The sequence below is a fragment of the Gopherus flavomarginatus genome, chromosome 2 (genome assembly GCF_025201925.1).
Source record: "Gopherus flavomarginatus isolate rGopFla2 chromosome 2, rGopFla2.mat.asm, whole genome shotgun sequence".
NCBI classification, from domain to species: Eukaryota; Metazoa; Chordata; order Testudines; family Testudinidae; genus Gopherus; species Gopherus flavomarginatus.
Genome location: NC_066618.1, coordinates 77,720,877 through 77,734,395, shown reverse-complemented (window position 1 = coordinate 77,734,395; position 13,519 = coordinate 77,720,877). Strand labels below are relative to the sequence as shown.

The 13,519-nt window shown below is 40.4% G+C and overlaps 2 protein-coding genes across 2 annotated transcripts in view; both read right to left on the bottom strand.

The window, feature by feature from the left end:
* The window catches only part of GPD1L (glycerol-3-phosphate dehydrogenase 1 like), an 844,690-nt gene that overhangs the window by 300,126 nt on the left and 531,045 nt on the right, over positions 1 to 13,519 (bottom strand). The gene's annotated exons all lie outside the window — the stretch shown is intronic.
* STT3B (STT3 oligosaccharyltransferase complex catalytic subunit B) overlaps positions 1 to 13,519 on the bottom strand; it is an 85,821-nt gene that overhangs the window by 36,315 nt on the left and 35,987 nt on the right. Inside the window, exons 4-5 of the mRNA XM_050938366.1 lie at positions 12,014 to 12,079; positions 7,922 to 8,021 (exon numbers count right to left, since the gene is read on the bottom strand). Of these exons, the coding sequence (XP_050794323.1) occupies positions 7,922 to 8,021; positions 12,014 to 12,079 (166 nt within the window). The remainder of the gene's footprint in view (positions 1 to 7,921; positions 8,022 to 12,013; positions 12,080 to 13,519) is intronic.

Genomic DNA, 13,519 nt, shown 5'->3' with positions numbered 1-13,519 from the left:
CCTCCACCTGGATACTCAGGTGGTGGGCTACCCTCCTGAGGAGCTCCTGGTGCGCCCTATAGTCATCCTGAGAAGGCGCTATACTTGTTTCCACCACCACCACCACCTCATCAAGAGAGGAAGAAGAGAAAGCCTGTAATGTTAGGGGGCCTTGTTCCTTGCCCTCTGCAACAGATGGGTCTCATGTGTAAAGCCCTGAGCGGATACAAATTTATATCCACAGAATCGCAAGGGTCTCCTGGGAACTGCTGTGGTGAAAGGAGCAGAACATGGGGTTGCTGCTCCCATGAGCCAACGCTAAGCACCAGCAGCTCCTCCGTTGCAGCTGTACTGCCTGCAGCCCCATCCCCAGTGCTGCTGCCGTGCCTTCCACACAGCTAAGTCTCCTGTCTGGGGGGGCGTATGAGCCACTTGAACACAAGAGCACAACCAGGGACAGCTGCTGGTGAGCCTGGGGCCCGCCCCAGTGGGTGGGACTGGAGGCGGTACAAGCTGTGCTGGAGGAGCTGCCGGCGTGAAGCGCTGGATTCTGGGTGTGGTGGCCTTACGTTCTACTCCTTTCACCGCTGCAATTCCTGGGAGAGCCCTGCGGTTCCACGGATACTGATTTATAAATTTGTATCCGCGCAGGGCTCTCCTCATGTGGCCGGGTCTTGCAGTTCGGTACCAGACTCAGCACTGAGGCCTGGTCCCTGCTCCAAGGGAGGTGGCAGGGAAGCTCCTGACTCCGATACAATGGAGTAGGACCTCTTGAACTGTGAACCCTACACTGCTGAAAAGCCCAGGGATTCCAGAATGCCCAGGCTATCGGCGGAATCCTGTGGCTCATGTCAGCTGTTGGGTATCACCAATCAAAGCAGTGTCTGCTCCTGAGAGAAGCATATGACTTCGCCTCAGAGTCCGACTCTGAGAAGTCTTTTCTTGGTGACCAATGTTGCACCATCATGGCCTGCTTGCCTTTTGACAGTACCTGAGGTCTTGGTGCCTTGGTGGTCCTCACCTTTGATAACGCTACTGTCAGCTCTCGAAAGTTGGGGGCTGGCGGTACCAAGAGTGATAGCAACTACCTCGCTGCCTCAAACGCCTCCAACATGGATGATAGTGCCAGGGCTGTCAAACTCTGGTGGCTCTCTCTTGGCGGAGAGTTCAAAGATGCCAGACTCAATGGCACTCTTCCCGGGGCCAGAGTCAACAGTACTGTACACAGCACTGATGTCTCTAAGTGGCCCAGCATGAGTCACACTGTCAGTGTCTTTATGCCCTGCAGACCTCAGAGCTGGGGAACCCTCCTGGTCAGTTTTTCTCTGTTTACTTCTTGGCACCGGCAACTGAAAGCAGTGCCAAGAGTCCCGTCCCGAAGATGAGTGAAGTGAGCAAAGATGAGAGGAGCACTGGAGATGAGCGTTGGTTCCACAAGTTCCGGGCCGCATAGTACTTTCTCTCTGCCAGAGAAGCGGAACGGCACTATATCTCCCTTAGAGACATCACGACACTTCTTACTGAAGCCAAGGTACTCAGTGCCAAGTCAACGTGACCCAAAAGGGGATGAAGCGCATAAGGAGGAACTTGAGTCTGGTGTCACTGTCCTTCTTAGTTCTGGGCCTGAGCCCTTGCAAATCCTGCAATACTCCTGCACATGGCCTTCCCCCCAGCTACTTGAGGAAGCTGGGGTAAGGGTCACTAACCGACATCGTTTTATGGCACAATGCACATGGCTTGAGCCCCAGGGACAAAGGCATACCCCAGTGCTGGGGAAGGGCTAACCCTGCTAAGCAGTGTCTGCAATCAACTAACTAAAACTCTAGAAAAAGAATTATTTACAGACAGTCAACCAAGTCCACAGGGAGATACTTGCGGAAAAACGCAAAGACAAGCAGCAGTTCCAGTGACAGTTATGAGTGGTATGAAGGAACTGAGCGGGCAGCAGGGCCACATATACCAGCACTATGAGGGTGCAAAGCCACAGGGCACCAGAGCCGACCTGACAGATACCAATGAAGGAAAAAACTTTACAGTGGCAGTGCTCAAAGAATAATCTTTTTTTAATCAGTGTATGGACATCGGTGTAAAAATCCATCAAATGGGTTTTCAATATCTTATGGTGGAGCTGCCAAAAAACTGACACATGCTTTACTGGTTGGCATGTTCATTTAATTACAAATCCAGGATTTAAAATATAGAATAAAACAATCTGAATTACTATAGGTCTTTTGGTTTTTTTTTTTAAACTACCACTGCAATGCCACAAAGTTGCAGATATTGTTTCAGCCATTGCTATCTGTCTCAATCTATTAAATGAATTTTACATGCACCATGATAATGTTGAGAGTTAAAAAGTGACGTTTGCATTCCAATGAATTATTAGGCCTTACAGACACCATCTCATTTGCAATCTAAGACCATTCTTTATTCTCCCAAATTTGTTCGGGCTTTTGAAAACTGGTTCTCTTATCTATAATGGCATGTTAGAAAAATCCACTTCTCTTTCCAGCAACCTTCACAGATATGCCTGAATATTTTTGATATTTTAAAAAATGTGCTATTAACTATACCAAAATCCTCCCATATACTGAAGTCATGATTTGATATCAGATACACATGAATCATCTGTCTGTATGAAGCCTTTGACACACTGGGATCTTCAAGATATAATTTGTACATTAAAAGTGCAAGAATATAGTCAAATTTCTATCATGCTTATACCCCAAATATACACAAACTCTGTACCTCCCGATCTTCCTGTACATTAGGGTTGCTTTGTGTCTCTAGGCAAATAAAGCACTTTTAAAGGTCAGCAGACCAGACTTTCAGAGGTTTTCTCCTTTTCCCTCCCCCATAACCAATGGACACCTTTGGATGGCAAAGGATGTGCCATTGTTGCACCGATTAACCAGCAGCCCTCAGTTTGGTTTAATTTGCATCAGTAAGCAACCTAGTGCAGACAACCCTCAGTATCAGAAAGGTATAAAGACAGATTACTAATTCTCAGTCACAGCTCAGGTATTGTATCAGCATTTTCAACTGCTTAAAAACAATTACAGTTTTAAATACTGCAATTATTTGAGTTTGACTTCTCTTCCACATGTTCTTTTTCTCTAGAATACTCAAGGGTAAACACAATGACAGGTAGAGGAAGTGATATGTAACTCATGCTAAATATAGATTTTTCTTCTTATATAGGGCCAAAAAGTGGAAGGAGGAGGGAGAATCATATTGTTTTTCTATCAAGTGATGTGGCAATTACGTTACTCTTATCTTCTTATAAAAAGGATTCTTAAAGACTGGATAAAGTAAGTACACAAGGAATAAGTACACAAGGAATTGTAATATTGATTATCGTTGGTAACTATGGTTTCAGCACTTAAATGAATCTCTATCACTATTTTAAAATACTGTAATTACGTAGACCCTCTATGCTTTTTCAAATGCCTTCTTTCAGAACAGGAGTTTGAGGCTTTCATGTCGTCTTTGGGAAGACCTCAAAGGGTCTAAATTAAGATATACATGTATCAACAGGGAAAGTGAAGTATGTTTTTGGGTGGGCCTTTGGAATAAACTGCAATGAACTGAAATTAGCAGTTAGATTCTTAACTTCGGACATATCTACATTATGGTGCCATAGCTATGCTGATGCAGAACTTTCCACAGATGCTCAATGCAAGGCGTTTTCCTGTCACTGTAGTAACTTCCACTGCCCCAAGCCACAGCAGCTAGGTTGATGGAGGTGTTCTGCTGCTGACCTAGCCACATCTATACAGGGAGTTTAGACTGGCATTAACTACAGCCGGCCCCCGACCGCCATAGCTATGTCAACCCAAGCATTAAGCGTAGACCAGACCCTTGTTTCACTCAGTGAATTCTGGTTAATGCAGATACAGGCACTACTCAACTGGGTCAGTATCTTTAGTGACCTCTCACTGCATAGAGCAGGTCAGACTCCTTTTAAAACATTTATATTTGTAATTTTTTACAAAAGAGAGGGGAAAGAAGAATTATAGAAATGTTCACCTTATCTGAAGTACAAATTACAAATCTCATTTCCAGCATGAGTTGCTATGTCCTCATATTTTTACTGGAGTCCACACACTGTATAATACTTTATACATCCCTCAGGAAACTGTTTATTAAATTATTCTAGTCACAAACAAGTACATTGTTGGATCATAGCAGCATTGCCTGAGTTGAAAAGTAAAGGTATGACCAAATGAAAGCTTATAATTTTATAATGCAAACATTTCCAACTATGTATAGCAATCGACCAAAAAACCAGCATATACATGGATCAAAGAATGCATACTATACTAATGCTCTGTTTATCCTGATTAAAGTCTCATTAAAATCAAGTTGACATGAAAAGTGAGATATTACATAAAGCATGAGGAAAAAAAAATCAATATTTTCTCTTATTACTTCACTTACCAGGAATTTAAAAAGTAAAATGAAGACTAAACCACACACCAGTGACTTGATAACATTTAAAACTATGCTGCATAAAACCAACTACCCATAAAGATCAGCTCTATTTTAGAACAGATGTTCTCTCATTCTGTTAATGGCAAGAGAGGTCTTGCTTACTGCTGCAAAGCCAAAGTCATCAGACGTGAAACAGGACTGAGTAAAAATGTGCAATAAGCTTTACTAAACTTAATATAATTTTACAAAAATACATATACTCTCTTCTACAATTATCTTTAGTTTACAAATTAATTACACTCTTAATAATGGTGAAACCTGCAATACTAGACAGCTTTGAAGTAGTTAGTCAAAGAGAGGTTCACTATGCCCCAAGGTGGATAAAAATTGATTTCATCTTTTTAAAACTGACTTTGTTTTTAGAATTTCAATTAAAAAAATTTAAAAAAAAAGCTATGTAAAATTAAATTTGAAATTATGATAACCTATGTTAAAGCTTAATCTAATAAATTACTTAAATTAAATAAATATTCAAGCAGAACATATATGCTGTTCAAGTTTTAAAAAGAGAAACCACTGAGTTTGTAAAAGTCACTGGCTAAGCACCTGGAATCTATTTGTTGAAGTGCTAAACCAGCTTTTGATAGGAGTAGCTTCTTCTGCAAGTGCAGAGAGAATATTTTAATTTCAGTTTATTCAACTAGTGTTCAGTGATTAGTTCTTCATTCAAAGTTGAGAAACAAATTGGGTGCTGGAAAAATAGCATTAAAGCTGGTTTTCCTCTTCAAATCTGAGTAGAAATGTGGTGAGAGGAGAATTATCAGTTCAAAAATTGTGGCGGACATACTGACCAGAAACAATTACCGTATATACTCGTTCATAAGCCGAATATTTTTGGTAAAAAAGTGACGCATTAAAGAGTAGGCTTATACACCAAAATTTGATTAATTTTAAACTCTATGGAATCATTGAATTTAATATCTAATACATTGTCTTTTGTTTACCTGGAGCATCTGCAGGCATGGAGCCCTTCAGCTCCCTGTGGCTGTGCCTGCAGATGCTCCAAGTAAACAAAATGTCCCAACTCGCCAGCAGCTTACCCTGATGGGCCAGGAGCTAAAGTTTTCCAACTCCTGAAATATAGGGTCGGCATACAAAAGAATCATACAGTTTTTGCTATTTTTACCTATCCATTTTGGGGAGTCGCCTTATAAACGAAAAGGCCAATGAACGAGTATATATGGTAGTTCAATTCACTAACAATTACTACTAATGAATTAGATATTTTTAAATGCAAAACATGATAAATTTAATTTTCTTCCCTTATGTATCCTGCACATTTAATACAAGTTTATTTAACTAACGAAAAACAATTTTAAAATGCTGTTTTTGTGCATTTTTAATTGACTTCCAAGTTTTATCCAAATGCCGCTTGACACAAACCAGGAGTAAAAAATGAATCTAGTAAATAAAAAGTGTCATTCTCCACTTTCTAACATAATAAAAATATGTAAAAATTAATCTGAATAAATATATGTTACGCTACATACCTTCTTAAATAAATATGTATAAACAGTGTATCCTCTTGGCTAGCAAAAACTACCACCAAATTATAGCAGCTAATGAGAATCAATTAATTATCTAAATCAAGGTTTTCTGCTTGGCGATTTAAATCTACTTTGATTTAAATGAATCCATCCTGCTATATCTATGAATACAACAATGTAAAAAAATTCAAGATGCATAGAATGTGTAATGATGTATTTTTTTTAATTCTTCACTGAAAATGTATTGATTTATTGATTTCTATTCTGTTAGCACAAAGTGTGCTAGAAACTGTATGCATGAAGAATCCCTGCCCCAAGGAGCATACAATTTTACAACCTTCTGACTACATTTTAAGCTTTTGCAGAGTTTCAATATTTATTGCTCAATGACAAACCATGAAAACACTTTCATCATGACCAATGTATATATATGTGTTAGTTCTGTCAGTGATTTACGTAAACACATCATAAAAATACCAAGCAAATAAATTAAATACTCGCTAAACACTTTTTACACATGCTTTAAAGTGATGAAAAGGGTCTCCTCTGAATTCAGTGCATTCTGAAGGATTCCTTTGGATTTGACAGACTCCAAGCCAGGGGCAGAAGGGGGGAAAGAGGGCAGAGTTATATCCCCACAAAGGAAATAATGGAGGGATGGATCTGTATTTCTGCACCCCCAGTGTTTTCCATCCCCAGAGAGCGGGACCCAGCTCTAGTCCAGGATATGAGTGGTGATGGAGTTGGGGAGAAAAACAAGAGCGGGACTTGGAAGAAGGGCTAGAGGAGCCACTGAATATGGCGCATGAGATCAGGCTGGCTGCTGAGAAGCAGGTAGGATTCCCCGGCCCAGATGAATCCTGCCTTCCAGCCTCCCTAGGAGACAGGACAAAATCTGGGTGGTGGTGGGGGACATCAATGCACCAGCCATGTGGGGGTTTGGGGGGGTGGAGGGAGGAGGAAGGGGTGTATGTGGAGCACAGCAGTCAGTGGGCAAGGAAGTGCCATAGGAATGGCAGTAGGAACTACCAGGATACGCCTTCTGAGTCTGGAGTTGACTGTTTCCCACAGTCACAGTAGCTCCCCTTGCTTTCCCTCCACCCACTCCATTCACAGGGAGCTTCTACCTTCATCACCACTCTAAACTGCTCTTTAGATCTTAAATTTGCTGATAAACTAAAATTATCTCGAGTTTAATAAAAGAAAAAAATGGCTTCTATGTGAAGTTTGTATATGGGAAACAGCTTTTCCTATATTTTATAATGGGTCCGCTTCAGTTCCTTTTCCATTTTAGGTGCTCAATTTGAGCTACCCTGAGGGTCCTTGCTTTCAGAGAGTAGATGCTCAATACTTATTGAATATTAGGCCCCTTTAAAGTGTGTTAAGTTGGGCAGCTAAAAATCATTGGTCACTTTTGAAAGTCTTGGCAATACACAACATTTTATTTGAACAGACACACTTGTATGTTATGCTGCTCTGTCTCTTGTTATGTGAGACAGCATATTATAGATGAGTTTTTCATTTTTTTTACTGGATAGCTTTTATAAAGCTGCAATTAAATCATACAGAAAGATGAAACCTGTGTATTAAGGAATTTTAAAAATATTAAACAACTCAGTGAAGATTCAGTGAATTTCCCCTTCCCACATGGAATACTAAAAGGAAAAAAAACTATCTAGGAAATACACACTTTTTGTATTTTTGAGAGTTTTGAAACAACGTGAACTAAACATCCGTATCTTTTTTATTTTGTAAACAAGAAGCTAATGGTTATTCAGCACATGACTAATATAAGACTTGATATGAAATAATTAATTTCCCATTTAGTGTAAAAGATGTAGTTAAATTACTAATTTCACATTCCTGTATTTTATGCCTCTCAAATAGAACTGATTGTTCAGTAAGAAGAGAATAGAAACCACTTCTCAAATAATTGATTTTTAGAGAGTCAGAACACTTACCTATGTAGACCCTCTTGCTGTATCTCTGCATCAACAGGAGCACAAACACATGCAGTGGAATAAGGTTGATGATGAAAACATAACCACCCCATGCAGAGACCTATGGGAAATTAAACTGTAAATTAGATCATTTAAATATAACTTGAGAAAGACCTGTAAATTATCAGATTCTATTTATGTACTACTTATTAACACAGTAGTATCATTACATTCACAATTTTTTTTTCTTTATTCCAATATAGGCTTTATATGAGACTTTTTAGATGACAACTGGTGTGGGGTGGAGGGAGAACATGTGCATGATTGAAGATCATAACAGCTATAAAGGTGAAGGTTTGTGAATGCTGGTGGCAAAGCTCTCCCAATCAGCTTGTTCCTCTAAAAATTGCTGTCTAAGGAAAGATAGTTAAAAGCCCAAATATCTCCACTTAAAAAAAGAGCTCAAGATGTACCTCTTTGCCCAGTCTCTCTCAACTAATTAAATCCTGGATTCCTAGTGGAGCGGTAAAGCCACAGGCTGCAAGAGAGCACGTCCAATTAAGACTGTCTCAATGCAAAACTTGGTATTTAAAACACAGTCATCACTATGGAAAGACATCCAAAGCCATTGTGATGGGTATCAAATAAATGCTAATAATAAATACAAAATAATAATAATGGAGCTTGAGAGCAAAAATTAGAAAAGTTACTTTTTAAAAGACAATTCTGTGGGCCACATTAACAGTGAGCTAGTCATTACATAAACTTTAATTGAGATAAATATCGCCAGTCAGTTTGCAAATACATGCATAACTTTTCAGTCAATGCAATAGTTATTCCTCTTTTCAAATGAGCTACTTCTTTGATTTTTGCAATGCGGAATGAAGTTTACTACCCCAAAATTGCAATTTTTACCATTTAATTCTCAGCTAATAGTTTAAGGAACACTGATTTCATTAGAAAGATAATATTACATTGGAGGACACATTTATGTCCAGTCCTAAAGACTGATCTGGGGAAAAAAACGCATATAACGAATTTGATTAAAACCTCAGCAGCAGCTAAAGGTGTCATTAATTCTTCCACAAATGGAACAGCTATATTGCAAAGAATCACCACAAGAGATAATGCAAGTACTTTCCTTGAAAATGAAGGAACTTTATTCTTACTATTAATCTTAAACCCTGGCCAAATTTTAGCACTTAATTAGTTTACTCTGTCCCTTAAAACAAAGGAAAAATATGCAATATACCCTCTAGTTCAACTCAGGCACTGTGACATTCATGGGTAGATATAGCGAGGGATTCTGATACTTTGATGTGATATGGGGTGGCTTGCTTTGCACACAGTCCTTTTTTTCCCCCCCTAATGTGTGTCTGACACTGGGGGTACGTCTTCACTACCGGTTGTATCGGCGGGTAGCAATCGATTTCTTGGGGATCGATATATCGCATCTCATCTAGACGCGATATATCGACCCCGAACGAGCTCCTGTCAACTCCGGAACTCCACCAACGCGAACGGCGGTAGCAGAGTCAACAGGGGGAGCTGCGGACGTCGATCACGCGCCGTGAGGATGGTAGGTAACTCGATCTAAGATGTTTCGACTTCAGCTACGCTATTCACGTAGCTGAAGTTGCATATCTTAGATCGATTTCCCCCCCCCGTGTAGACCAGCCCAAAGATGCTGCTTAACAAGTAACAGTGGCAGAAACTCATGATGAATCTCAGAATCTCCCTCATGATTTCCAGCAGTAAAAATACATTACCACTTCTTTTGTTATTTGACTAAATTTTGCAAATAGTCATTTTTAAAAGGATCTCCCATCAGAATATGTGGGTGCAGTAGAAAGTCTATACTATACTAGCATAACAAACCCAGGCCCAATTTGTACATGATTGTATATCAGAACAGAAATATGTAACACACCCTTATGTGTGGTTTCACAACCACTCTACCATAATATGAAATAAATGTGTGTTAGAGGACAATGCAATGTAAAAGAAAAGGCTTACAGCCAGTATTCAGTTGTGTGTGTGTGGGGGGGGAGGGTGTTAAAAGGTGTTCAAGCTGCACCCTATACTCCTTGGGGAATTCTGTGCCACTGCACAATTTTGCAGAAATTAACGTTGTGCATGCAGAATTACCTTTCCTCCACAGAAATGGGCTGCAGTACTGCTGGCTGCCACTAAAGGCCACTGGGCCTGGCAGAGCCCAGCTCACACATAGAAGACACTGCTGGGGGGAGACAGGGAGCTAGAGGGTGCCTGGCAACTGAGGGAAGGAGAGGGAGGCACTTAGAAAACTCCATACAAGCCTGGGACCAAGCATCAGGCTGTTTCTCCCTCTGGATTCCTACGCTCTGCGAGGGGAGGGGACGGGTATCTGGCTGGGGGAGCCATGGCTGGGCTCAGGAGGTATGGGGGTGCGGCTTATCTGGGCAAGGGGGGCCCCTGTGGATGGCTTCTGGGGGGCGGAGGGGGTGCAGGTATCTGGGCCGAGGGGCCCCGTGGCTGGGCTTGGGGGGTGAGGAGGGATTGTGGGTGTCTGGCCCCTGACAGGCTTGGGGCTGGGGGGGGCAGAGAAAAGGGAACTAGGTTGTCATAGGGGTTTCTTTAACTCTCTACTCCTGGGGGAAATTTTGTGTATGTCTGTATTGTTACAGACATAGTTGCTGAGAGGTATTTTGAAATAAATCACCAAAATAATTGAAACTGGTGGGATTATGTAGGGTTATTTTGACAAAATTTGCAGAATTTTAAAATATTGTGCACAGAATTTTTAGGCACAGAATGCCCCCAGGAGTGACCCTAGATACTGTATTCACACACAAATCCCAATCACAGTCCCATTGCTCTTTTAGTATTCTTTAGTTTAAAATGTAAGCTCCTCTGGACAGAGATCATTTTGTATAAGCTTGAGCTGCTATGTACATCTCTAGCCCTACATAAATAATTTTTACAATCGACCTTTTCCCCCCTCCAGCAGGCTCCCATTCCCACCCTATTCTACCTGGAGGAATTTATCCATCATTTTCCAAGAAATCCTTCCCAAATCTTGTCCCACTCGGGTCAACCCATTCCGTAAAAAGGTCAGTCTTTTGCATAAAAGAACTCAACCAGTTTGAAGCTATCCTCATTTCTGATGCTATCCTTTTTGCTAGCAGACTTCCTTCTGATTCCCCCCACATCTTGCAGAAATTCTCATCTTCATAGATTCATAGATTTTAAGGCCAAAAAGGACCATTATGATCATCTCATCAGAGCTCTTGCATAACAGAGCTTCTGGAATTTCAGGAATTCTTGCACTGAATCAACAACTTTTAATCCAACTAAAGCATTTCTTTTAAATAGACATGAAGTCTTAATTTAAAGACTTCAAGTGACAGAAGATCACATCCCTTGGTAAGTATCAGAGGGGTAGTCGTGTTAGTCTGGATCTGTAAAAAGCAACAGAGTGTCCTGTGGCACCTTTAAGACTAACAGATGTATTGGAGCATAAGCTTTTGTGGGTGAATATCCACTTCGTCAGACGCATGGGAAAGCTGGTAAGCTGTGCTAGGCTAATGGTTAATTATTCTCACTTAAAAATGTGTACCTTATTTCCAACTTTAATTTTTTCTAGCTTCAACTTCCAGCCATTAGATCCTGTTATACGCTTTTGTTTGCTACATCAATTAACCTTCTAGTATACAGTTACCTTCTCCCAGTGTACAAATTTCCAGGTGGTGATCAAATCACTTCTTAAACTTCTCTTCAATAAACTAGATACACTTAGCCCCACCCAAGATCCATCAATTCACTCCGCATGAGATCAGATCATCTCTACTCATTTTGAGCCCCCCACACCTCCTAACACTATCACCAAAGGAATCTGTCTGTTCCATTTAAATATTCCTGGCCTATTCATACAAGGGAAAATTTATTTCCCAGAGAACACAAATCTTTACACAAGGTTCTGAACAGAAACGTACACATCTGCCCTCTTCTCTGACTTAATTAGGCCAGCAGAAGCAGCTGTATGTTAGTTTAAAAAATTCAACACCAAAACTTGTTTCCATTCAACTGGATTGAACAGAAACAGCTTAGTTAACATACAAATAAAAGGCTTACCATATAGAAGTAAGATAGACAGCAGCATATTGTCCAAAAGACTGACCCAGTTTTCACAGACTTCACCTTTAAAAAAAAAAAAAAAAAAAATCAAGTATTCAAGAATTACAAGTTACAATATTAGACAAAGCAATTAAAAATAGCATTACAAAATTCTGTCACCCAAGCCAAAAAATGTGCCTTTTTATGAAAAGTATGGGTTAAAGCAAAAAGACTCCCACAATCAGTTTGTATTTTAGGAATTTAACTGCCCACCTTCAAAATTCATGGATGTAGTTCAGAAAGACATCTTCCATAAAATAAAGCAACAGTGCAATTCGGTTCACCTGCATAAGGTCAATCAACCATAATAGCCTATATCCAACTTTTCATTCAAATTGGTGCTAGGACATGACACACTAGTTCAGTGGTTCTCATCCTATTTACCATTGTGGGCCCACATATGCAGCTCTCGGTGTGTTACGTGGGCTGCATCCACACAATATATATACTGCCTATATAGCCCTGAGGATGTCACATAGGCCTCAGGTGTGTGCTGACTGGGCTGCAAGCGGGCTGCGGGCTACAAGTTGAGAACCACTGCATTACTTCAACCTCTGAGGCAGAATAATAGTTGCAGCATCTTTGTGCTACTTGAAGATTGGTGTAAACATGGAGCATATGGCCACTCCTCTGGATGATGACCATCACAACTCTCACCACCGCTGCTCTATCAGACCTTGTATCCTATTATTAGGGTAAGTGCTGTTCTATTCTGAAAAATAACTTTGAAAACTCACTTAAGGCTAGTGGGAATATGTAGGTATCAGTGAAGGCATAAGCTGAAGACAACAGGGTTCCACAGGTGTTAAGAGTATGATCTGACTTACAGATGATGTGCTAGATGTAAAGAACCCATTTTGACTGTGAGAGTCCATGACAATTTGTTGGGCTGTCAAAATATTTCTTAATACAATACAATATTTTGAATCTATGTTAACAATCACTGATCGATTCTCTTTTAGGGGTTGGTGGGAAGGCTCTGTATCCTTTATAGTACAGTAAACCTCAGTTGTGGATTACTACTGCTTTACCAGTCCAGTAGTCTTTATTATTTACTTTGAAAAATAACTACATATTTTTCTGTGCTTCCAAATTTAAGACTGTCAACGTTGTGTAGAATTTTGTTTTGATGAATTATTACACTGCTGGTGTTGGGTAAAGCTGGATGTTTCGACAGCAGATAAGGAATACCTGGGGTTTCGGCTCATGAAATTACGAAAGATGGGTTTGTGTTTTGGTACTACACCTCCTCTTTCCCTCTCCCTTCTGAGTAAGAGTAGAGATTGACAAAGTTTGGGGGGAGATGAGTGAACTTTTTGTTCCTTACCCCAGCAATGGTTGGGAGCAAGCAGGTCCTCACTGCAACCTGCCACAATATTTACTACTTCAACAATAACAAAAGAAGTCAGCCTACTGTTTGTACTAAGATCACCAGCAATGACTTATGGCTTGTCTACATGGGGA